Source organism: Borostomias antarcticus, assembly GCF_949987555.1.
Source record: "Borostomias antarcticus genome assembly, chromosome: 2".
Lineage (NCBI taxonomy): Eukaryota > Metazoa > Chordata > Actinopteri > Stomiiformes > Stomiidae > Borostomias > Borostomias antarcticus.
The window spans coordinates 32,468,332-32,493,666 of NC_140235.1; the positions used below are offsets into that span (position 1 = coordinate 32,468,332).

The 25,335-nt window shown below is 48.7% G+C and overlaps 2 protein-coding genes across 2 annotated transcripts; both read left to right on the forward strand.

Annotated features, from left to right (window-relative positions):
- The first annotated feature begins 4,665 nt into the window (after positions 1 to 4,665).
- pdia4 (protein disulfide isomerase family A, member 4) lies at positions 4,666 to 9,394 on the forward strand. Its single transcript, XM_084456564.1, has 10 exons — positions 4,666 to 4,932; positions 5,268 to 5,451; positions 5,690 to 5,895; positions 6,133 to 6,271; positions 6,396 to 6,601; positions 6,742 to 6,900; positions 7,366 to 7,517; positions 7,775 to 7,931; positions 8,133 to 8,366; positions 8,741 to 9,394. Exons 1-10 carry the CDS (start codon positions 4,857 to 4,859, stop codon positions 9,154 to 9,156), a joined length of 1,929 nt encoding a protein of 642 aa, XP_084312690.1. The 5' UTR covers positions 4,666 to 4,856; the 3' UTR covers positions 9,157 to 9,394.
- A 1,046-nt stretch (positions 9,395 to 10,440) lies between these two features.
- ezh2 (enhancer of zeste 2 polycomb repressive complex 2 subunit) lies at positions 10,441 to 25,129 on the forward strand. Its single transcript, XM_084453076.1, has 20 exons — positions 10,441 to 10,736; positions 12,401 to 12,524; positions 12,661 to 12,789; positions 13,196 to 13,315; positions 13,659 to 13,779; positions 13,909 to 14,088; positions 14,238 to 14,337; positions 14,432 to 14,595; positions 14,783 to 14,880; positions 15,066 to 15,303; positions 15,499 to 15,665; positions 15,828 to 15,922; positions 16,299 to 16,339; positions 16,619 to 16,744; positions 17,174 to 17,352; positions 19,146 to 19,241; positions 19,326 to 19,407; positions 19,527 to 19,607; positions 19,806 to 19,890; positions 23,135 to 25,129. Exons 2-20 carry the CDS (start codon positions 12,408 to 12,410, stop codon positions 23,193 to 23,195), a joined length of 2,280 nt encoding a protein of 759 aa, XP_084309202.1. The 5' UTR covers positions 10,441 to 10,736; positions 12,401 to 12,407; the 3' UTR covers positions 23,196 to 25,129.
- Positions 25,130 to 25,335: the final 206 nt, after the last annotated feature.

Here is a 25,335-nt window from a genome sequence, read left to right on the forward strand (position 1 = left end):
GTTCACCGGGGTCACCCTGCTGGCAGAGAGGACCCCCGCTGGAGCCCTGCTTCCCTCCGCCAGCATCCAGTCCACTAGGGTCTTCCACTCTCCCACCACCTGGGCCTATGTCACCATGGGTTGCCAGGTAAGAGCAAGACACCCCCCTCACTACATTTGTTTCAGCTCAGCAGCCAACGAGTGTTTTTTGTCACCTCTGGTCATTAAACACAAACCTCTCCTCCCTCGCCCAGCTGCTCTTCCTCCCGCTCGCACTGCTGCAGTTCTGCCTCCAGATCAGCTGCGCCGGGCAGAAAGCCATGCTGGGATACTGGACCAGCCCTTCCAACTGGCTGGAGGTGGGGAATAACCATACACACACATGCGCACGCGCACACACACACACACACACACACACATGCGCACACACATACACGCACGCACACACACACACACATACACACGCACACACACACGCACGTACTTCAACAGCTAGATTTGTCAGTATCAGTATGCTGTTATCCATGATGGAGCTGACCCTCTAGGGCTCAGCTCCTATCAGACTCGTTCCAGTGACTGGCTTGTTTTTAAGGAGCTAATACAGAGCTTGGCAGGACAGCGTTCTCGTATGCTGCTCCAAAGTCTTGAAATGACATTCAGACTCGGTTGAAGATGGAGGTTCTCCCTTCAATCACAGAGTTTAAAAACATGATCTCTGTCTTTGGTGATTCGAGTTGTAATTGTTTTATTTTATGTGTGATGTGATGGTAAAAACTCCTTACACTGTGAGATAAACTTGCTTATCCACTTCTTATTCTACACCTGTTTTATTCTGGCAATTTTGGCTACACTGTTCACTATTTGTTTACATACTGGATGGGTGTTTTAAACACCAGTAGTCACACAAACCGCCTGTTCTTACCTCTTACCTCTGTTCTTTGTTTTGTTTTGTACTTTTTCCAGAGTGATCCCACGGGATGTTTCGTTAGTATTTAGTGTTAGCACCTTGGTCCGTTCTGGTATACTATGTATGTGGATGAGTGACAAATAAACAAACAGAACTTAATTCTAGTGAGTAAAACCTACAGTGTACTTCATACCCTTCAAATCTTTATCTTAGTGTGATATTTTCTCTGTTTATTTAACAGTTTTAATGGCTGGGTTGGCCCTTGTCCTCCAGTACCAGGTCACTGTTATCCCCGCTGTGTGTGTGTGTGTGCGCGTGTGTGTGTGTGCGCGCGTGTGTGTGTGCGCGTGTGTGTGTGTTTGCCGTCTTTAACAGGCTGTTGTGTCTTCCTCTCCCACGGTGTGTGTGTGTGGGTGTGTGCGTGCGTGTGTGTGTGTGTGGGTGTGTGTGTGCGTGCGTGTACGTGCGTGCGTGTGGGTGTGTGTCGACGTGTCTTTGTTAACTGGCTGTTGTGTCTCCCTCTCTAGGTCACTATACTCCTGGTAACCTTGGTATACTATGTCTACTACGTCTATCAGTCCACCCTCACCCTGGAGGTCATTGACCTGCTACAGAGACACAGCTTCAAGGAGTATGTCGACGTCAGCTTCCTGTCTGCCTGGGCACAGGTGAGGGGGGGGGGGGTAGAGAGAAGGGTGGAGAAATACAAATATTTGCTCTTAAAGTAACAGCTACGGTATCCTGTTCCATAGTCATTTTGTCAGTGCTTGGCTGGAATGGCTCCAGTAAGGTTGGCGTATAAGTTCAGCATGTATAATGCATATAGGCAGCATTAAGAAATACTGTACAGCATTAAATAGCATGGTTGTGGTGCTGTATGTCTCTAAATTGGATTTAGTGATTATTGCTTCAGTGAAGAGGAAGGACGATGATGGGGATGATGATGGTGATGATGATGATGGTGATGATGGTGATGATGATGATGACGATGGTGATGACGATGATGATGATGGTGTTGATGATGGTGATGATGATGGTGATGACGATGATGACCACAATGGTGTATCCTCTGTCTCCAGAGAACCTGCGCCCTGCGTGGGGTGCTCCTCTTCCTCCTCCTGGTGAAGAGTGTGTTTGTGTTGAGGCTGAGCAGAGCCATGGCCGCCCCCATCTCTCTTCTCAGACTGACCTTCTCCAGCCTCCTCTGGCCGATGGTAAAGCCTGGACAGACAGCCCCCTAAACATGCTCCCATGGGCCCCAAGTACTCTGTGCTTGCAGTTCAGCCTGCCCTGTGTTCTAAGAGTAGAGGGGAACATCCTAATGTTGTATACCTATATAACAGGATACCTATCTGTACTTGTATGTACCTTATGCCTGTGTGAGCTGTGTAGTTATGTTTTTATTTGTGGTTTTATAGTGCTTCTACAAATAAAGTTGGATTGGATTGGATTCACCCTCTGTGTGCTTTGTCCAGTTGTCAGGAGCTGTCCTGTTGGTGGCGCTGTCCAGTGTGGGCAACCTGCTGCTCACAAGAGGGCCACAGCTCTTTGGCTCCCTCCACACCCTCCTCTCTCCGTCCAGGGGCGGCCGGGGGCTCCTCAGGACCCCCTCCCTCTCTCACCTCTACCGGCCGCGCCCCCCCGCTGGCCTGGCGGGCAGCCCCTACCACGGAGCCCTCAGCCTGACGGGCGCTCTGGTCTGGACCGCCCTGGTACACAAAACACTTCTACCGTTCAAGGTCTCCTTTGGTTGATAATGATTTACAAGGGTGACACAGTACATTTACAGAGTGTGACTGTGAAGCGCCTTTTATTTGCGGTATCACGTCTTACAGTAATGTACCACCGGGGGAATGCTCATGTGCAAAGGCCAGAGTTATGAGAGACCAGAGTCATGAGAGACCAGAGTCATGAGAGCGCTGTCTTCTCTGTCCATGTAGGTGACGCCTGGTCTCATAGGCCAGAGTCATGAGAGCGCTGTCTTCTCTGTCCATGTAGGTGACTGGCCTGGTCTCCTCGTTAGTGAAAGCTGCAAAGAGGGCCAGGAGGAGGAGGGGCCTGCTGACCCTGTCTGAGGTGGCCGTCTGCGTCAGAGAGAGGATGTGTGCGTTCATTGGCCGACCCAAGCACAGATGTACAGATAGCCACGTCCACAGCAGAGTGAGTGGCCTCCATTTTCCAGAGAGTGTTTGTTCAAAGGCGCTGACCATGATCTCTGTGCAGGTTTACCAGCCTTCTGTTGTTGTTGTTGTTTTCAATGGCATTTGTTTATTCTTTTCCTCTTAGACCTACTACTTGGAGGAGTTTGAGGGTTTGGTGGATGAGCTGCTGTTTAGACTGAATGTGTTCTCCGACAGTCTGCACCACACTCTGCCCACCAAGGACCCCCACTACAGTCTGCACCACACTCTGCCCACCAAGGACCCCCACTACAGGGGGGAACCCACACCACTCTCCTCCACCCAGAGCCCCTCCAGCCTGGGCTCACAGGTGGGCCACACGCACGCATAAAACACACACACACACACACGCACACATAAAACACATGCACACACACAGGTAGATGTCTTCCACACCAATTTGAGTTAACGCTAATGCCCCTGTACACAATCAGCCCTGTGTGCCTACCTCATACAACAGTAAGTGAATGTTTTCCTTCTGTTGCAGTGTTCAGCTCTGAGTGAAACGCCAGTCAGCGACCCCCTGAACATCAGTAGCCATCCCAGATCTGAGCTTGAGCTGGAGAGGACCCAGCTTCTGCAGCAGGGAGGACAAAGGGGACAGGGTCTCATCCCAGATGGAGCACTCTCAGGTGGGGTTGCGAGGTTAGACTGTCCCCTGCCAGACGGAGAGAGGTCCAGAGGAAACCCAGTGCTATCAGACGGAGACTTCCATACCTCCACAGGGGAACACACCCTTTTCTCTTGCCCAGACTTGAAGCACCTCACTGGGGCTTTGGCAGAGCACAATCTGCCTCACATCCAGAATGGGACTTACTTGACGGAGAAGCAGCCTGTGGTTCTGGAGAACCAGTCAAACCACTTGACCACCACTGCTTTACTTGACAAGAGGGCACCTAGGAGGCCCAAGAGTAGCCACCTAGCAGGGGTACAGATGCCCTGGCGGCCCCATACAGCTGTGGTGGAGGTTCTGGTCCATGAGGTTCCCAGGACAGCAGGACTGCAGGTCCAGGGAGAGGAGCCAGGCTCAGTCAGACAGTGCTGGGACGAACGTGCACCCTGTCAGGATATAAATAAATGAAAGATCTTGCTATTTAATTGCTGGCCTTTGCACTGAATGATCATACCATACCATGATTATCTGTGTAGCTGTATGAGATGTAAGACTAACAAGACATTACTGGCAATGTATGAACAATACTTAATGCATTACAACTATATTATTAAAGAGATTTTGCATAGTCTCTAAATGTGTCATCATAATTAGGTATGTAATAAAAGTGCTGTACAAATTCATGAGATGATTTCAATGGTTGTTCAACCGCTTAATGTTGATATGAAAATTACATCCCTCATACAAATTGGCTATAATAGATTACAATTCTTGGGTTCTGCCAATGTCATGGTGCCACTTATGTTACAATGTTTGCATACACTTTATCTAGTCCAATAAAGTTAGAATAACCACACAACTATCCAATGGAACCCTCAAACGTACACGTTTCAGGGAATTAAGTGGCGACACATGATTGGATGAAAGGCGACGCTGGGCCAATGAGAACGTGGCAAGTCAGACAAGTTCAAGTCGGGAGGTGGGGAGCTTGATTCCAGAAGTCCTGTATTTGTATGAAACCACAAACCTTAGCTCAATTCAACACCAGAACAGTATTGATTCGTTGTATAACGTTGCAGTCATTTGATGACATCTGTCGGTTTAGCTAGCTAACTAGCTAAATCAAAGGAAACATATTTCTTATTGTCCAGCTAACAACCCATTGGAATATCTGGAAATGAGGAAAATAGCGCTGCTATTGATAGTGTTGCTCGGCGTTGTCCATTTTGCGACTGTCATCCGCTGTGAAGATGGTAAGTAGCTAACGTTAGCAAATAATTTGTAACGTTACATTTCAGAAATGCAGTTACCGCGTACGTTTAGGGTAACGTTAACTAGCTAAGTAAATGTTTAGCCCGCCTGGTTACACTTAGCCATGAAGCTAGCTACATGGCTAGCTAGCCTGCTGCTAACTCGGTTGTGACGCGCACGTGAAATGGGTGTTTGCAACCAAATCTACTTTGCTAACTAGTAGTATTACAGAGTATGAAGCTCCAAAATATTATTCTCATTGCCAACACCAAGATGTCTTATTTGAACCTCTGCTAACACTTAGCTATAACGTTAAATCAATTCCTCTCATTGTTAGATGTTGCAGAGGAAGCCGACGGGGAGAGTGATGACAGCGATGATGAGGAGGAAGATACAGACGAGGAGGAAGATGAGGGAACAGACGTGAAGGAAGAGAACGGAGTGCTGGTCTTGACTGACCGCAACTTTGACACCTTCATGGAGGGACAGGATACAGTGCTGGTTGAGTTTTACGCACCCTGGTAAGTTCATATTAGACAAAATCTCTTATCTCAAAGAAAGATCTGTCCCTAACCTTTCAGTTCAGATGTCCTCCAAACGAAGAGAGAATAACCTCTTTGTAGATCTCACAAACCAATACATGGATAGAAACATTTGGGCTGTCTTGGAGGGCATCACCTGTTCCTTATCAACCTGTTATCAACATCGATCAATTGAATTCCCACTTTTCTCAATCAATTGAATTTCTGCTGTCCTCAGGTGTGGCCACTGCAAGCACTTTGCACCCGAGTATGAGAAGATCGCCCAGGCTCTGAAAGAGAACGACCCCCCTATCCCTGTAGCCAAGGTGGATGCAACCAAGTCTGCTGCTCTCGGAAGCAGGTTCGGTGTGACGGGATATCCCACTTTCAAGATCCTGAAGAAGGGGGATCCCGTTGAGTATGAAGGGGCCAGGACAGAGAAAGGTAGGGGACCCACAATGCAACTTAGATAGGATACATACCTGTACACACATTGTACCACAAGGATCCTAGAACAGTGTTCCATAGTTTGACTCACTTGTCTATGAATGTCTGAACTTTTGAAAGTCATTCCTAGATAGGCGGATATTTATTGGCTAATGGCTATCATAGATCAAGTCCCTTACTTGCCTGACAGTCGCACCATGTTCCCTCTGTTTCTGATGTAACTGTGCATTTCAGCCATTGTGGCTCGAATGAAGGAGGTGTCCCAGCCTGGCTGGAAGCCCCCCCCAGAGGCCACAATGGTGCTGACCAAGGATAACTTTGACGAGGTGGTCAACAACGCTGACCTCATCTTGGTGGAGTTCTACGCACCATGGTCAGTCCCTGAAGAAAACATGGTTTAGTTTTTTTTGTGTTAATGCCAAGCTTGAGAATATGAATAGGAAATGAATGTTATTCATGCAGAGGCTTTCCTGATGCTGTTGTGACCGTATGTGCAGGTGTGGCCACTGTAAGAAGATGGCTCCCGAGTATGAGAAGGCAGCACAGCTGCTGGGTCAGCGCTCTCCGCCCATCCCCCTGGCCAAGGTGGACGCCACCGCAGAGGACGATCTCGTCACTCGCTTCGAAGTGTCTGAGTACCCCACCCTCAAGATCTTCAGGAAGGGCAAGGCCTTTGAATACAACGGACCCACAGAGACGATGGGTATGTCCATATAAAACGTTTTGCTCTTGAAGTGTGTTTGTATTTGATGGCTGTCCCGTTGTGTGTGTGTGTTGTGTGTGTGCGTGTGTGTGTGTGTGTGTATTCTGAGCTGACCGATATGTGCGTTCTTTTCTCTCCAGGCATTGTTGACTTCATGAGTGAGCAGGCAGGGCCTCCCTCTAAGCAGGTGCAGGCGGTCAAACAGGTGCAGGAGCTCATCAAAGAGGGTGACGATGTCGTCATCGTGGGAGTGTTTTCCACAGAGGAGGACGCAGGCTTTGAGATCTACCTGGAGGCCTGTGAGTAGCGATCACTTGCATGGTAGCTAACATAATACCTTTTGAAACATGCAGCACTTTACTGCAACTGTGGGACTTTACTATATTGGGTTCTGTTGTATTGCAAATATTTCCAAATAAGAGTTGTTGTTTGGCAAGGGCAATTTTTGTAAAACACGTAATCTGTGTCATGAGGTTGCAGGAAACTCTAAACTAGAGACTGAGTTAGAATACACTCTAAACTAGAGACTGAGTTAGAATACAGTTTTATCATTTAAAAAAAAGGTGAGGTCGACAAAAGTCAAAATAAAGTACACCAAGCTGACAGTCGGATTCTGCTCCTCATTTCGTCACACCAAAGGGGGGGGGGGCGACACCACCTTTTGGTCAGGGGCAGTCAGGCGCTCTCTGGTTTGTGCATTTTGGCCTTTACTGTCTATTCTCCCATGTCTGCTAATGTGGCACTCATCGTCTGTGCATCTCTAGGCAACTCCATGCGAGAGGACTTCAAGTTCCTCCACACCTTCAGCTCTGACATGGCCAAGCTGCTCAAGACCTCTCCCGGCCACGTGGTCATAGTCCAGCCTGAAAAGTTCCGCTCCAAATACGAGCCAGCGTCCAGAACACTGGCCGTTGAGGTAGATCCTGCTAGCAAAGTGTGGGTGTGTGTGGTGTGTGTGTACTGGTGTTTTTATGATGTTCTCAAAGTTGTTCTCAAAGTTATGTGCTGCTACTAGCAAGTATGCATGCACATGTTGTGTAGCTCCTGATGAACATTAGGACCTGTCGAGTGTTCAGATGGGCTGTTAGGATCTGTAAAAAAAAAAACACAAAAACATGTATTTATTGCTTTTGCAAATGATTCTAAACTTAGTCCTCATCTTGATCTCTCCAGGGCTCCACGTCTGTCTCAGATGTTCAGGACTTCTTCAGGAACAACATGCTGCCTCTGGTGGGACACAGGAAGCAGAGTAACGATGCCAAACGCTACACCACAAGGCCGCTGGTCGTGGTCTACTACGGCGTGGACTTCAGCTTCGACTACAAGAAGGGTAGGTGTTTCATCCTTGCCTTGCCTTGTATTGTTAAGAGGTCCACTAAATGATTGTGTCACCATGAATGCTCAGGGCATAGAACAACATATGATAGATGACATAAATCTAACCAATAACCATCGCCCCTCAACCATCGTGTATCTATCCCTTTTCCTCAGCTTATGCTCTTTCCATTTCTCTGACTGCTGTCTTTTCCAGCCACTCAATTCTGGAGGGCCAAGGTGCTGGAGGTGGCCAAGGACTTCCCAGAATACACATTTGCCATTGCGGACGAGGAAGACTACTCTGATGAGCTGAAGAGCCTGGGACTGAGTGACAGTGGGGAGGAAGTGAATGTAGGAATTCTGGGAGATGGACTCAAGAAGTTTGCCATGGAGCCAGAGGAGTTTGACTCTGACATCCTGAGGGACTTTGTCATGGCCTTCAAGAAAGGTGTGTGTTTTACAGTTGTTGAAAGAGGCACACTTTGTTTGTTTTTTATAGCCAAAAAACCCACAGTGGTTAAAGTATCATATTTAAACGTTTTATATTGTAGCATGTAAATGGTGTAGGATAGCAGCCTTGGACTCAATACTGACTCACTGAACTGCACCAGTAATGTGATGCCACTTGTCAGAAAACAAAAGAATGTTTGAAGGAACTTTGCACAGTTAAAAGACATTGTGTAGTGTCATATTTTGCATTGTCATTATACTGTATGTGACTATTGAATAGCTCTCTCTTGTTCATCTTCAATGGGACAATTATGGACACAGATCAGTTGCTTGTCCTGTACTGACTCTGCCTTTTCTCCCCCATGTCTGCAGGCAAATTGAAGCCCATCATCAAATCTCAACCGATCCCCAAGAACAACAAAGGGCCAGTGAAGGTAGTCGTGGGTAATACCTTCAACGACATCGTCATGGATCCTGAGAAGGATGTCTTTCTTGAGTTCTATGCCCCGTGGTGTGGTCACTGTAAGAAACTAGAGCCCGAATTCATTGCCCTGGGGAAGAAGTACAAAGGTGAGAAGAACATCGTCATAGCTAAGATGGACGCCACAGCTAACGACGTGCCTCATGATGGCTACAAAGTGGAGGGCTACCCCACCATATACCTGGCACCTAGCAACAACAAGCAGAGCCCAATCATATTTGAAGGTGAAGACAGAACAGTAGAAGGATTCAGTAAGTTCTTGGAACAGCATGCCACACAGTTATCGCAGAAGAGAGATGAACTTTGAGAATCTCTCCCTGCTAAGAACTCTACCATGCCAGTGCAGAGTCTTTGGGTCTGATAAGCCCTGGGTAAAAAACGGGAGGAAAGCCCAAGAACAGAGGGAAGTTACTGAATCGCTGTGATCCTGATGTGCAACCTTTTTTTGTTCTTTTTTTTGGATCAAGTCAAGAGATTCTGCTTTTTTCCATTTCTAAGAGCATGTAGCACTGTGTTCAAGATTTCTACATCTTTTTAAATAAAATGTTGTGAAAATGATGCGACTTGGTGTGGTGGGTGAACTATGGAAATGATGGGATGCATCAATAATCTATCCTCTACCCGAAATCTGCTCCACGACTTATCAGTGAATGGTTAGACAAAAAAGGGTTAACGTATGAGATCAAACCCTCATGGTGTCAATCGAAAATGTGAACAAGAGAACAGATGTGTAATCTCGTTTCCAAGCTCCATTGTAGCTGCTACAGTGCAGTCTTGGCGATGCTTCCCTCGGTGCTGTAAGCCAATGAATGCATAGACGGGGCGGGGTCTAATAAACTAGCTGACCCTGGCCGGTAGAACGGCTGAGGATGCGGCTGTACACTTTCGACTGGTTCCTTCCGAGGTCTCACGATCACCCTGAAAACACAGAATTGATAAAAACGGAGAGAAAATCGATAAGGTGTGGCGTGTAATATATCAAGCACAAAGTGGCCTACACTATCCTTCATCTGTCCAGATATGGTCAGTGTTGCCGCGTAGCCTGTAGAAGATATGGGTCTACAAGAGGCAGTCAATTTAGGCTATTGAGATGCACCCGGCCGGAGGAAACACGGTTTACATCAGGGTAAATGCTCTGTCCAGAATATAAATAGATTGTATGTAGTGTAGGCCTTTGCCTATAAAATCGAAAACATGCACAGTACTCTAGGATGGTTTAAGGTCAAATTCTATACTTGTAGCCTACATTTTCCATGAAACGCGAAAATTTTTCAAGGAATTATTCAAATTTTATTGACATGATAGAAGATAGAATAAACCATTTGAATTACAAATAGTCGAAAATTAAATATGGCACCAAGGAGCGGTGTTGACACTTAACGGTCAGAATATCACAATTATATTTAGGGTTTTGGTCGTTGTTAACCGAGAGAACAAAGGGAAGTTCTCCACATGTCCCCCATTCCGGGGCCCCCAACACAGCGCTCCCTCTCATTGGTCAGTTCTCCCGTACAATGAGACCTATCGCATAACACCACAGTGAGAAGTTTGAGTATCGACGCTGGTGAATGGCTCATATGTTTGGCGCTCGTTGAATCTGCAGTAGTCGTAGTGGGCGGCGAGTGAAGAGAGAGAGATGTTTGAATAGTTGCTGAGGTGGAAATCTTGAAATTAGGAAAACTCTACAGATAAATAGCAGTATTACAATTGTTTATTTACATTGACAGTATCTAGCCGTTACCCAATTTATATATCCAAGCGCAGCAAAAGAAAAGAATCGCCCGTTTTGTGTGGCGAGCTCGGACTAGCCGGTGTTCGGAGAGCTGGCATTCGGCGGACGCGCGAGGTGAATCGCCACCCCCCTTCTCTCTCCCCAGCTAGCCGGAGGTAGGAACGGACGATTTAGTGTGTGTTGGTTTGTCCGGTCGATCTCGACTTCACTTGATTGAATGAGAACTGACCTCTTTCCGCAGGTAGGAGACGCTGTCAATACCGCTACTGTTTGTCCGTATGAATTACGAACCAAAAGCGAGAGCGCGATGTTTTGTTTAGCTTGCAGGCTAAACACGAAGCTAAGTAGCTCGAGAGTTGAGCTCGTGTTGGACTGTTTGGCAATGAGGGTCGGGGTCTTTTTGCAGGTTTGTTAGCAGCAAAACAAACGGATCTGGTATACTTATTTAGCTATCTTGATGATCAGTAACAAAGGGCATATGATAATACAAAGATAGCTGCATTTCTTTTATTTGTATCGTGAATTGCACAAAGTCTTTGTCTTGGTGTTACACTGGCTGGTTTGCTTAAGTTATATGACGTGGTGTCAAGCTAGAAAACTCCGGTTTCCGCGTTCTCCTGAACCAAACATCTATACTTCCAGCTGAATATCAAATCTAACGTTAGCTGGCACTCGGATTCCCAGCCGTTACAGAAAAATGTAATGCTCGCTCTTAAGTTAGCTAGCTAACGTTAGCTATCCACAACGTCAATGTCAAGAGGAGTGATCATTTTTAGCAACAATGTTCCTCCCGAGTTCAGCAGAACCCGTCTCGCCCCATGTCTGTTGATGCACTTGATGTGTCTAATGGGGTCGCTATTCAACCACCTGTCACAGTATCCCTCTTAATAATATCAATTTCCAAACATAGGGATTATTTCACTCCTAAAATTTCACCAAAATCCCAGTGACTGTCAGGAAGTACCGAGGTCTCGTTTCTCTGACGAGATGAGCGAAGAGAGGAAGTCATTGTGGACGGGTTTTCATACGTGCTGACTAAGAGCAGGAGACCGTTTGGGGCTTTCCCCATGCCTTCATATCTTGGTATTATTACCTGGTCAAATAGAGACATGTGAGTTGAACTGAGGGAGAAGCTCATTCCAAGTCTGTCTTTCAACATGGGGCAAAATAAGTTGTGGGGCCCTCAAGCCTTTGGCTGTGGCTGGTTTGCCCCTTGAGTCAAGTGTGTGGTATCAAATTAAGAATACACCAGTTTTAATGTAGATTCACCATAATTATCTGACTATCGTAGATGTCATGTGCATGTCATTGACATTTTTATGAAAGAGGTTGGTCTGTGTTTGTAAGGTGAAGGGAGTGGAAGATTCTAGTGTGTGTGTGTGTGTGTGTGTGTGTGTGTGTGTGTGTGTGTGTGTGTAATACCAACCTCTCGTAAATACCATCTCAGAGCTAGGCTATAGGTGTACACTACTTGTTTTCATATTTGGCAGCTTTGGACATGTTCATAGGTTGGTTGTCAGAGGACTACGTCTACTTGAGACATCCAAGAAGGAAGCTAAAGGGCTCACCAAGTATTGCTCTCTCTGCAATTATTGGCAGTCGCCATAAATGGCGGAGACGTTGCTGCTTGTACCCATGAGTGATGTGTTTTGTATGTGAAAGACATTGTCCATGTTAATTGTGAGCTGTAGACTAATCTGTGCCTTTAGTATTTGTGTCCCTGTATGCATGGTTTCATTATGTGGGCGTAAATAAATGATTAAAGTGTGTGTGTGTGTGTGTGTGTGTGTGTGTGTGCGCGCGTGTGTGTGTGTTCCAGGCTGACCATGGTGCTGACGGGGAGGCGGTCAGAGAAGGGGCCTGTGTGTTGGAAGAGGAGGGTGAAGTCTGAGTACATGAGGCTCCGGCAGCTCAAACGCTTCAGACGAGCCGACGAGGTCAAGGTACACACACACACACACACACAAACCATTTTCTAGCGCAAATGTTGCAGATTGGTCAAGGGAGAAAAACACATAAGAGGTGCAGACATGCGCACACAAGCACAGAGACAGGTTTCTGACGCGTCTCTTTCTCCAGAGCATGTTTAACTCCAACCGCCAGAAGATTCTGGAGCGGACGGACATCCTGAACCAGGAGTGGAAGACGAGACGCATTCAGCCTGTCCACATCATGACCTCTGTAAGCTCCTTACGGGGGACCAGAGAGGTCAGCACGCGCTCTACACACCACACAGACACACTTTAGATATCTGAATGGTGCTGTGCATGGCTGCGTTGGTACGCCCTGTTCCCCATGCTCTGCACCCTGTCCAATGTTGTCTCCATGTTATTCTCCAGTCCCCAAAGCAAATTCCTAGTATGCTGAAAGACTACAACGGCAGTAAAACTAACTCCGATTCTGATTCACACTCCCTCCAATGGCAGGCTTGTAGACATGTTTGGTCCGGGATGATGGCTTACAGTTATGGGTGGTGCCTCATGCCAAAATGTAATTATATGATCATTTTTGATCCAGTGTTGTTGGCAGTGAACATGAAACAATGAAAGGGATAATTTATGTTTTTTCGACTGTTTCATAACCCGTCGTGTGTGTGTGTGCGCGTGTCCTACAGTGTGCAGTGGACAGCGGCTTCTCGGAGTTCCATAAACAGGTCATCCCTCTCAAGACCCTCAACGCTGTGGCGTCCGTCCCGGTCATGTATTCCTGGTCCCCTCTGCAGCAGAACTTCATGGTACACACACACACAGATACATTGTGAACGAGCCGTTGTTCTGTGGAGCCATGTGACCTTACTAACATCCAACTGACAAATGTCCTCTGACGCTTCACCTGCCCTCCCTCTCTCCCTGCACCGATCTGCCCCTGCACCCCTCCACCCCCCCCCTCTTACCTCTCCACCCTGCCCCCCCTCTGTTACCCCTCCACCCCCCCACGTTACCTATCCACCCCCCCCCTGTTACCTATCCACCCCGCCCCCCTCTGTTACCCCTCCACCCCCCCCCTGTTACCTCTCCACCCTGCCCCCCTTCTGTTACCCCGTCACCCCGCCCCCCCCGTCACCCCGCCCCTGGCAGGTGGAGGACGAGACGGTGCTCCACAACATCCCCTACATGGGAGACGAGATCCTGGACCAGGATGGCACCTTCATAGAGGAGCTCATCAAGAACTACGACGGCAAAGTGCACGGAGACAGGGGTGAGACACACACACACACATACACACACACAGCACCGCTTTCCACTTTGATTTACACTCTAAGTCTGTCTGGGATTCGGTTTGGTCTCATCGTGTGTGCGTGTTGCGTGTGTATGTGTGTGTGTGCAGAGTGTGGATTCATCAACGATGAGATCTTTGTGGAGCTGGTGAGCGCTCTGACCCAGTACAGTGACAATGAGGAAGATGACGAGGATGAAGAGCAGGACTTCAAGCTGGACAAGATGGAGCTGTGTGACGCCAAGGACCACCCTGAGGACGCTCACAAGGACACTCTGATCAGCTCAGAGAGTGAGTTCTCTCCCTACGTCCTGCATCCACACTAGAGGCCAGTCTTGACCTCTATAACTACTTTCAGTGTGTGTGTGTGTGTGTGTGTGTGTGTGTAAAACGTGTGTGTGTGTAACGTGTGTGTGTGTAACCTCTGTGTGTGTCCTCAGGCACAAGTAGTGACGACAAGAAGTTTCCGTCTGACAAGATCTTTGAGGCGATCTCCTCCATGTTCCCTGACAAGGGCTCCACTGAGGAGCTCAAAGAGAAGTGAGTTCCCCTTGTTCTTTACTGAGTGTGTACGTGTCCTAACTAACCTTCCGTTTTGGGATATAAATGTGTGTGTGTGTGTGTGTGTTCTCAGATACAAGGAGCTGACGGAGCAGCAGCTGCCCGGTGCGCTGCCCCCAGAGTGCACCCCCAACATCGACGGGCCCCACGCTCGCTCCGTCCAGAGGGAGCAGAGTCTGCACTCCTTCCACACGCTGTTCTGCAGACGCTGCTTCAAATACGACTGCTTCCTCCACCGTGAGTGTGCTCACACGCCCCCTGAGTCTCTCCTTACCTGTCTCTCCTGACCTCTGTGTCTCTCTTTACCTCTGTCTCTCTCTCTTTACCTCTGTGTCTCTCCTTACCTCTGTCTCACCTTACCTCTGTCTCTCCTTACCTCTGTGTCTCTCCTTACCTCTCTCTCTCCTTGGTCTCTCCCCTCCAGCGTTCCATGCCACTCCCAACACGTACAAGCGTAAGAACATGGAGAACCTTGTGGACAGTAAACCCTGCGGCATCGAATGCTACATGTACCTGGTTCAGGCAAGTAGATAAACCGCCTCAACCGTAACCAAACTTCAACCTCATTACAAACAGTTGACCAAAACAGGACCATTGTCACGACAAACATCATTAAATAAAGTGCAGAGGAAGCATTGAAAACGGCACATGAAACGGGCTGGTCTTGAGCGCTCGGGTGACTCTGTCGGTGTTCTGACCTGGTTCAGGACGGGATGGTCCGGGAGTACCCGGCCGTCATGGCGACCGAAAGGCCCAAGACCCCCTCCAAGCGCACCACGGGCCGTCGCCGAGGACGACTTCCCAACAGCAACAGCCGGCCCAGCACCCCCAGTGTTTCCTCGGAAACCAAAGACACGGACAGCGACCACGAGGGGGGCAAGGACGACGACCGCGACAACGACAAGGACGACGACGACAAGAAGGACGAGACCACCAGCAGCTCCGGTACACACACACACACACACACACACACACACACACGGAAAACCTTTGCTGGCCACTATAGCGTGTTATAGACTAGTGTTATAGACTAGACTGCTATCTCCAGATTGATCCGTTGTAATCCTCTTTGTTGTCTATTTATTGTGTGTGTGTGTGTGGTTGTGTGTGTGTGTGTGGTTGTGTGTGTGTGTGTTCCAGAGGGGAACTCGCGGTGTCAGACCCCGGTCAAGCTGAAGCTGACCTGTGAACCCGAGGTGGTGGACTGGAGCGGTGCTGAGGCCTCTCTGTTCAGGGTCCTCATAGGGACCTACTATGACAACTACTGCGCCATCGCACGCCTCATCGGCACCAAGACCTGCAGACAGGTGTGTGTGTGTGTGTGTGTGTGTGTGTGTGTGGGGCACAACAGTTACTTGGACAGAGCTTCTAAAAGCCTAAAAGGGCTCAGATGTGATGTGGCGTGCTCCGCAAGGATTCTCTTTTCGTCCCATTGTGGGACGTTTGTTTATAAGCTGTGTGTGTGTCAGGTGTACGAGTTCAGGGTGAAGGAGTCTAGCATCATCGCCCGCGCCCCGGCGGAGGACGAAGACACGCCCCCTCGCAAGAAGAAAAGGAAACACAGGTACACGGCTTCCAACAGTGCCGCCTGCTAGAGAGCCCTGTAGAGGACTAGAGAGCTCCGTAGAGATCTAGAGAGCCCCATAGAGGTCTAGAGAGGACTAAAGATCCCCGTAGAGGGCCGGAGAGCCCCGTAGAGGACCGGAGATCCCCGTAGAGGGCCGGAGATCCCCGTAGAGGGCCGGAGATCCCCGTAGAGGGCCGTAGAGGGCCGGAGAGGGCCGGAGAGCCCCGTAGAGGGCCGGAGATCCCCGTAGAGGGCCGGAGATCCCCGTAGAGGGCCGGAGAGCCCCGTAGGGGACCGGAGAGCCCCGTAGGGGACCAGAGAGCTCTGGAGAGGACGCCCACATTTACTGACAAGCTGCTGCTGTTGTTTCCAGGTTGTGGGCCACTCACTGTAGGAAGATCCAACTGAAGAAAGGTGAGTATTGAATCACACACACCATTCTTGATGGGAGCATTAAACCCCTTCAGTTGGGCAAACTAAGAACATATAAAGGTTTTCATATATGTGGGCTTTCCTTAATCCTTCCTAAATCCTTAATCCTTCCTAATTCTAACTAGTCGATAATAGAGATGAGATATACAAGAGTGAGAGTGTGAGTATGAGCTCACTCAGTAGGACTATTTACAACTTTCATATTTTGACCGCTGGTCCACAATCACGCTGACCAGTGCTGTTTGACTCCTCCCCCTGAAGACGGCTCCTCCAATCACGTGTATAACTACCAGCCATGTGACCACCCGCGCCAGCCCTGCGACTCCTCCTGTCCCTGTGTCACCGCCCAGAACTTCTGCGAGAAATTCTGCCAGTGCAGCTCCGAGTGTAAGAACGCGCACACACACACACACAACCTAGATATTAGGGCTGGGTATCGAGTAGAATTTCAAGAATCGATTCGATTCCGATTCACAAGGTTCAGAATCGATTATTTCGATTCGATTCAATATCGATTCGGTTAGTGTTACTAAAACCAGTTTTTTTGACTGCAAAGTTATGCAACACATCAATACTAGGGCTGGGTATCAATACTGATTTCCAAAAATGAATGAATGAATGAACTATTGATTCCTTCATTTATTCATTCATTCATTAATTAAATAAAAGATCGATTTTGGGATTCTTGAATCGATTCTGAATCATTTGATTCAGAATCGACTCAGAATTGATGAATCGATTTTTTAAACCCAGTCCTACTAGATATGACCAAAATTGTGTGGGTGTAACGCTGGCCCACCTGCCCGCTGTGTGCAGGCCAGAACCGGTTCCCCGGCTGCAGGTGTAAGGCCCAGTGCAACACCAAGCAGTGTCCGTGCTACCTGGCGGTCAGGGAGTGTGACCCCGACCTCTGCCTGACCTGCGGAGCCGCAGAACACTGGGACAGCAAGAACGTGTCCTGCAAGAACTGCTCCATCCAGAGAGGGGCCAAGAAGGTTCCCACGAACGCACACATACACGCACACACACAAACGCACACACACTCACGCACAAACACTCACGCACAAACACACACTCACGCGCGCGCGCACACACACACGTCCAATTATACAATACATAATATAAACAAGAATGAAACAACCACATACTTAAAGGACAATGCTCGTTTTTGACAACCTGGACCTTATTTACGACATATTATAAGAAGTTTGACTCACCGAGATCACTTTTGTGTAGTTCGGAGGCCTGTAGAAGAAATTTAAAATCCAGCGCGAGCCAGTATATCCATGTAATGGCGGTGATCGGGGCAACGAGAATGCAGTTTCTCAAAATCTATTTTCGGCCGCTAAACGGTTGTTTTCATCAATCAGATTGGATGAATCGACAGTTGAGATTCCTCAAAGCGAGGCATTGTTGTGGTTTTCAAATACGGGGTCTTTAGCCTCTGTAATATGATCTTTACACGCCTCTCCCCACTTGCTCCAGCACGCATGCGCACAGGCCAGCGCGCAGACTGGCTATTCTCCGGCTACACTCGCGGCTCACATTCTCTGCGCTACGATCGGATTGTTGGTGCCTAGAATATTGTGTGCAATATGGCTGAATATTTGTCAGATTTAGAGGATCTAGAAAATGAATTAGAATATGACGGACGTCCATATCGTTTTGAGCCGCGAGTGTAGCCGGAGAATAGCCAGTCTGCGTGCTGGCCTGTGCGCATGCGTGCTGGAGCAAGTGGGGAAAGGCGTGTAAAGATCATATTACAGAGGCTAAAGACCCCGTATTTGAAAACCACAACAATGCCTCGCTTTGAGGAATCTCAACTGTCGATTCATCCAATCTGATTGATGAAAACAACCGTTTAGCGGCCGAAAATAGATTTTGAGAAACTGCATTCTCGTGCCCCGATCACCGCCATTACATGGATATACTGGCTCGCGCTGGATTTTAAATTTCTTCTACAGGCCTCCGAACTACACAAAAGTGATCTCGGTGAGTCAAACATCTTATAATATGTCGTAAATAAGGTCCAGGTTGTCAAAAACGAGCATTGTCCTTTAAAGGCGCAGTATGCAGTTTGGCTCAACTTTTAAATAATTCTCATCACATGCTGACGGCAATAAATAAAGCGCTAAACTAAAATGAAATAAATCTGTAATCTGTGGAAGTCGCAGGACTGTAATACTGTGTTCACACCGGGCGCAAATTTTTCCGGCCGCGCGGGGAGTTTACATAGAAAGTCAATACAATTTGCGCAAACTGTGCGGTGGGCGGCACCGGCAGTGCGAACCCGGCAGCGCGGCGGCCAGGATTCGCCAGGCGAACTGGGCGGCGCAAATTTTCTCGCCGCGCCCGGTGTGAACACAGCATAATAAGGCGTCCAGTCATTTTGTGCTGCCAACTTGAAATTATAGTTGAAATGATAGTATACATTACACACAGTAGCCTATGAGTAATATATATGTTTTAACTACGCTGTCCCTTTTAAATAATTAAATTGAAACTTGATTGGACAGCTCCCCTGCCTGTCAACCTGCCTAGCGAGGGTCATTTGTTTTTTCCCTCCAGTTTGGAGGAGGGGCTTTGGAGGGAGGCCTGAACGGAGGGGCGGGGGTTTTGTCAGTTGCATTTTTCAAAATGTTTTCCTTAGTCCAACAGGAAATCACAAACTCCACACTGCACCTTTAACATACATACTGCATCTACACACACAGACACGCTCATTCAATCGTTGTCATACCTCTGGTTTGTTCTGTTTTGATCTTCCTCTCTCGTCTTCCTCTCTCAGCACCTGCTGCTAGCTCCCTCAGACGTAGCAGGCTGGGGCATCTTCATCAAAGAGCCGGTTCAGAAGAACGAGTTCATTTCAGAGTACTGTGGAGAGGTAGGACAGTGGGCGCGTGTCTCTTCCTGTGTGTGCGCGTGTGCCTGTGCGTGCGAGAGAGTGACGTCTCTCCTCTCACTGTAGATCATCTCCCAGGATGAGGCAGACCGCAGAGGGAAGGTCTATGATAAATACATGTGCAGCTTCCTCTTCAACCTCAACAACGGTGATCCACTCACTCACACACACACACACGTTTACAGCAAACGAACATCACCAAAGAAATGTTCCCGTAAAGACGGATTAGAGGTACTGGTTGTGATTCCTGGTCTCTCTCCTCCTCAGACTTCGTAGTGGACGCCACGAGGAAAGGCAACAAGATCCGCTTCGCCAACCATTCTGTCAACCCCAACTGCTATGCAAAAGGTCAGTCGCTCACAGTCACCGACCGCCGCCATTAGTGCTATCAATGACCCCAGGACTGCGTCTGCTGGTCCAGGCACAACACGGAACACAATACAGTGACAGATGGGACCACACAGCAGGGCTTGGCACAAAGAGATGGAGTTTCATAGATGCGCAAGCTGTGGTGGTGTTGTAACCGACTCCCTCCTCCCTCCTCAGTGATGATGGTGAACGGAGACCACAGGATAGGGATCTTTGCCAAGAGAGCCATTCAGACGGGGGAGGAGCTCTTCTTCGACTACAGGTCAGAGATGAGGACTGGACACACTGCTCAGTGGGAAGTTCCCAGTGTCCCTGCTGCTATCTGGGACTTGTCTATTGAGTGTGGACATGTTTGGTAGAGGGTTAGAGGGGACATGTTTGGGAGAGGGTTAGAGGGGACATGTTTGGGAGAGGGTTAGAGGGGACATGTTTGGGAGAGGGTTAATGGGGACATGTTTGGGAGAGGGTTAGAGGGGACATGTTTGGGAGAGGGTTAATGGGGACATGTTTGGGAGAGGGTTAGAGGGGACATGTTTGGGAGAGGGTTAATGGGGACATGTTTGGGAGAGGGTTAGAGGGGACATGTTTGGGAGAGGGTTAGAGGACATGTTTGGGAGAGGGTTAGAGGGGATATGTTTGGGAGAGGGTTAGAGGACATGTTTGGGAGAGGGTTAGAGGGGACATGTTTGGGAGAGGGTTAGAGGGGACATGTTTGGGAGAGGGTTAGAGGGGACATGTTTGGGAGAGGGTTAGAGGGGACATGTTTGGGAGAGGGTTAGAGGGGACATGTTTGGGAGAGGGTTAGAGGGGACATGTTTGGGGGAGGGTTAGAGGGGACATGTTTGGGAGAGGGTTAGAGGGGACATGTTTGGGAGAGGGTTAGAGGGGACATGTTTGGGAGAGGGTTAGAGGGGATATGTTTGGGAGAGGGTTAATGGAGACATGTTTGGGAGAGGGTTAGAGGGGATATGTTTGGGAGAGGGTTAGAGGGGACATGTTTGGGAGAGGGTTAATGGGGACATGTTTGGGAGAGGGTTAGAGGGGACATGTTTGGGAGAGGGTTAGAGGGGACATGTTTGGGAGAGGGTTAGAGGGGACATGTTTGGGGGAGGGTTAATGGGGACATGTTTGGGAGAGGGTTAGAGGGGACATGTTTGGGAGAGGGTTAGAGGACATGTTTGGGGGAGGGTTAGAGGGGATATGTTTGGGGGAGGGTTAGAGGGGATATGTTTGGGAGAGGGTTAGAGGGGACATGTTTGGGAGAGGGTTAGAGGGGACATGTTTGGGAGAGGGTTAGAGGGGACATGTTTGGGAGAGGGTTAGAGGGGACATGTTTGGGAGAGGGTTAGAGGGGACATGTTTGGGAGAGGGTTAGAGGGGACATGTTTGGGAGAGGGTTAGAGGGGATATGTTTGGGGGAGGGTTAGAGGGGATATGTTTGGGAGAGGGTTAGAGGGGACATGTTTGGGAGAGGGTTAGAGGGGACATGTTTGGGAGAGGGTTAGAGGGGACATGTTTGGGAGAGGGTTAGAGGGGACATGTTTGGGAGAGGGTTAGAGGACATGTTTGGGAGAGGGTTAGAGGGGACATGTTTGGGAGAGGGTTAGAGGGGACATGTTTGGGAGAGGGTTAGAGGGGACATGTTTGGGGGAGGGTTAGAGGGGACATGTTTGGGAGAGGGTTAGAGGGGACATGTTTGGGAGAGGGTTAGAGGAGACATGTTTGGGAGAGGGTTAGAGGGGACATGTTTGGGAGAGGGTTAGAGGGGACATGTTTGGGAGAGGGTTAGAGGGGACATGTTTGGGAGAGGGTTAGAGGACATGTTTGGGGGAGGGTTAGAGGGGACATGTTTGGGGGAGGGTTAGAGGGGACATGTTTGGGAGAGGGTTAGAGGGGACATGTTTGGGAGAGGGTTAGAGGGGACATGTTTGGGAGAGGGTTAGAGGGGACATGTTTGGGAGAGGGTTAGAGGGGACATGTTTGGGAGAGGGTTAGAGGGGACATGTTTGGGAGAGGGTTAGAGGGGACATGTTTGGGAGAGGGTTAGAGGGGACATGTTTGGGAGAGGGTTAGAGGGGACATGTTTGGGAGAGGGTTAGAGGGGACATGTTTGGGAGAGGGTTAGAGGGGACATGTTTGGGAGAGGGTTAGAGGGGACATGTTTGGGAGAGGGTTAGAGGGGACATGTTTGGGAGAGGGTTAGAGGGGACATGTTTGGGAGAGGGTTAGAGGGGACATGTTTGGGAGAGGGTTAGAGGGGACATGTTTGGGAGAGGGTTAGAGGGGACATGTTTGGGAGAGGGTTAGAGGGGACATGTTTGGGAGAGGGTTAGAGGGGACATGTTTGGGAGAGGGTTAGAGGGGACATGTTTGGGAGAGGGTTAGAGGACATGTTTGGGAGAGGGTTAGAGGGGACATGTTTGGGAGAGGGTTAGAGGGGACATGTTTGGGAGAGGGTTAGAGGGGACATGTTTGGGAGGGTTAGAGGGGACATGTTTGGGAGAGGGTTAATGGGGACATGTTTGGGAGAGGGTTAGAGGGGACATGTTTGGGAGAGGGTTAGAGGGGACATGTTTGGGGGAGGGTTAGAGGGGACATGTTTGGGAGAGGGTTAGAGGGGACATGTTTGGGAGAGGGTTAGAGGGGACATGTTTGGGAGAGGGTTAGAGGGGACATGTTTGGGAGAGGGTTAGAGGGGACATGTTTGGGAGAGGGTTAGAGGGGACATGTTTGGGAGAGGGTTAGAGGGGACATGTTTGGGGGAGGGTTAGAGGGGACATGTTTGGGAGAGGGTTAGAGGGGACATGTTTGGGAGAGGGTTAGAGGGGACATGTTTGGGAGAGGGTTAGAGGGGACATGTTTGGGAGAGGGTTAGAGGGGACATGTTTGGGAGAGGGTTAGAGGGGACATGTTTGGGAGAGGGTTAGAGGGGACATGTTTGGGAGAGGGTTAGAGGGGACATGTTTGGGAGAGGGTTAGAGGGGACATGTTTGGGAGAGGGTTAATGGGGACATGTTTGGGAGAGGGTTAGGGGACATGTTTGGGAGAGGGTTAGAGGGGACATGTTTGGGAGAGGGTTAGAGGGGACATGTTTGGGAGAGGGTTAGAGGGGACATGTTTGGGAGAGGGTTAGAGGGGACATGTTTGGGAGAGGGTTAGAGGGGACATGTTTGGGAGAGGGTTAGAGGGGACATGTTTGGGAGAGGGTTAGAGGGGACATGTTTGGGAGAGGGTTAGAGGACATGTTTGGGAGAGGGTTAGAGGGGACATGTTTGGGAGAGGGTTAGAGGGGACATGTTTGGGAGAGGGTTAGAGGGGACATGTTTGGGAGAGGGTTAGAGGGGACATGTTTGGGAGAGGGTTAGAGGGGACATGTTTGGGAGAGGGTTAATGGGGACATGTTTGGGAGAGGGTTAGAGGACATGTTTGGGAGAGGGTTAATGTGAAGGTTAATGTGAGAGTTAATGTAAGGGTTAGCGTGTGTGTTAACCGGTGTCTCTGTGCAGGTATAGTCAGGCGGACGCTCTGAAGTACGTGGGGATCGAACGAGAAGCAGAACTGGCCTGACTCTCCCCTCTACCTCCTCTGATCAACTCACAAGCCTTACACACACACACACACACACACACACTCCTGCACGCACGCAAACACATACACGCACGCATGCAAACACACACACACTCTCCACTCTTCAGGAAACCCAATCGACTCATCGTCTAAAAGGCTTTTAAAGCAAGTCTTGGCCACTCATTTTGCCACATTTTTTCTACAGAAGCTTTGCTTTTTACCGCCTCTTTCTCACTCTGGATTGTATTTTGTTTATTTCTTGTATTTTGTTTTTGTTGTTTTTCTATCAACAAATCTTCCTCTTCTCTGGGATCTGAGACGTTGCTCTTTCCTCTGGCGTTTACAGCAAAGCGTGCAAACATCCTCCTAGGTTTCCTGCTCCTCTTTACACATGAGGTAGACTGATGGGCAAAGCAATGACTCCATCTTGTCCAAACTGGTTGTTATTGATGTTTCAGGGACAAACATTCCATTCCTAGCAGGATATCTTGTTTGCGTGTGTATATATTATACATAATGTGTGTATGTTGTTATAACAGGACAAGTATAATACTGTATCACTGGAACATGGGTCTAAGACACACACACGCTCGCCCGCCCGCCAGGGCTGTTTCCACACAGAGCTATCAATCAGTTAAGCAACTGATTCTGACCATTGACCAATCCTTTCAGAAATTGTGAAGCGTAGTGAATTTGACTGCCTCCCGATGCTTTGTGAAACAGCGTTCTGCTACCAGGTGCTAATGTGAAAGGGTTCAGTCCCAACACAGTCGCTCACCAGCACTCCTCTTCTCTGTGACCTAAACCGGTTTCTATCCTTCTGAACCAAAATCTTCTCCGCTCGTAGATTTCACCTGTCCTGCACGCATTGATGCAATCTCTGTTCTAAGTGGTGTTAAAGTAAGACAATGTGACTTTTCTGTACATGACCCCTGAGTGTCCACTTCTGCTGTGCCTTGAACCCTTGATAGAACACTGACTAGTACACTTGATTAGAGTCCTTAAGTATTGTTGATTTTGAACATTATTGTGTATTCCAAATAGGTTTTCTGCATGACAAAGCCCATGTTTGCAGGGAACTCCATGACTGCTATTGCTGTTCTGTGACTGTGATATGAAGGGCTACATTTGGGCTTGTTTGAATACTGAAATGCACCTTCTGTTTTCTGGAGTTCTTAGATGAGTTGGCAGGTCTGAGAAGTGAAAGAGAGTGTTAGAAATGGCATACAGACCAGTAATGATCTCGTGGACAGAAGGAAGGATGCAGGAGTATTGTAACAGGCCCCAGGCGGTCTGGATTGGTGCAGTGCCCAGAGCAGCTCAGACAGAAATGTGGAAATGTCCTTTGTTAGCAAATGGTATCCAAGTGGGACTGTACAGATCAATCCTCCCTCTCAAACTGGCCTCTGAGGTATCACAAGTTGTAAACGGCCATCGATGCCCGGGTCGGATTTCAACTGGTGCTTCGGGAAAATGGCAGATATAGCTTAACAAAATCACGTCTGTCTGACTTGAAGCAATAATACCAATCTTGAAAATGACACCCAGGGCTTCACCAGCTGTCCCAAGTGCTCCTATTTATGTGCGGTTTTACACCTGTAATTTATTGTTGGCTTCACCTAGTGCACACTAGAGCTGATGTACAGGGGTGATGTTCAGTGTTTCCATGGTCAGATGAAGCTGTTGAATCATGTTGCTCCAGCTAGCACAGGGGGCTTGACTTGCTCTCTGGGAACCTGAGCATTTTTGACTTTACCGACCGTTGCAAAGGCCCAGATCCAGCAGACCCCACTGAAGAGGTCCCACCCTAGTGTGCTAGAACATGTATCCTTGTTTGGAGTTGTAGACCTGATTTACTGATCCTGCTGTCTGACTGGGACACGTACTCCGTTGATTACGAAGGTGCTAAAATGTTTACAGGGAATGTTGTTCAAAGTGATGCATAATAAAATATTGGAAAATATTTCTGCGTGAGTTGTTCTGTGAGACTAAATGCCAAAGTCTTACTGTGCACTCACACAGCGAGCGACTTGGTCGACGAGAGCGGCCGGCTGCCATTCATTCTCAATAGAAGCTGGCGACATAAGGCGACGCGATACCAGCGATCTGAGCGTAGATTTGAAGTTGGGCAGAGTTCAAC

What these genes read in the sequence shown, in the direction of transcription:
- pdia4 (XM_084456564.1), top strand. Translation starts at nt 4,857, where the DNA reads ATGAGGAAAATAGCGCTGCTATTGATAGTGTTGCTCGGCGTTGTCCAT. An exon ending in CGGACCCACAGAGACGATGG is followed by an intron (nt 6,602 to 6,741) that starts GTATGTCCATAT and finishes TTTTCTCTCCAG; the next exon opens with GCATTGTTGACTTCATGAGT. An exon ending in TGTCATGGCCTTCAAGAAAG is followed by an intron (nt 8,367 to 8,740) that starts GTGTGTGTTTTA and finishes CCATGTCTGCAG; the next exon opens with GCAAATTGAAGCCCATCATC.
- ezh2 (XM_084453076.1), top strand. Translation starts at nt 12,408, where the DNA reads ATGGTGCTGACGGGGAGGCGGTCAGAGAAGGGGCCTGTGTGTTGGAAG. An exon ending in CTCTGCAGCAGAACTTCATG is followed by an intron (nt 13,316 to 13,658) that starts GTACACACACAC and finishes CGCCCCTGGCAG; the next exon opens with GTGGAGGACGAGACGGTGCT. An exon ending in GAAGATCCAACTGAAGAAAG is followed by an intron (nt 16,340 to 16,618) that starts GTGAGTATTGAA and finishes CTCCCCCTGAAG; the next exon opens with ACGGCTCCTCCAATCACGTG.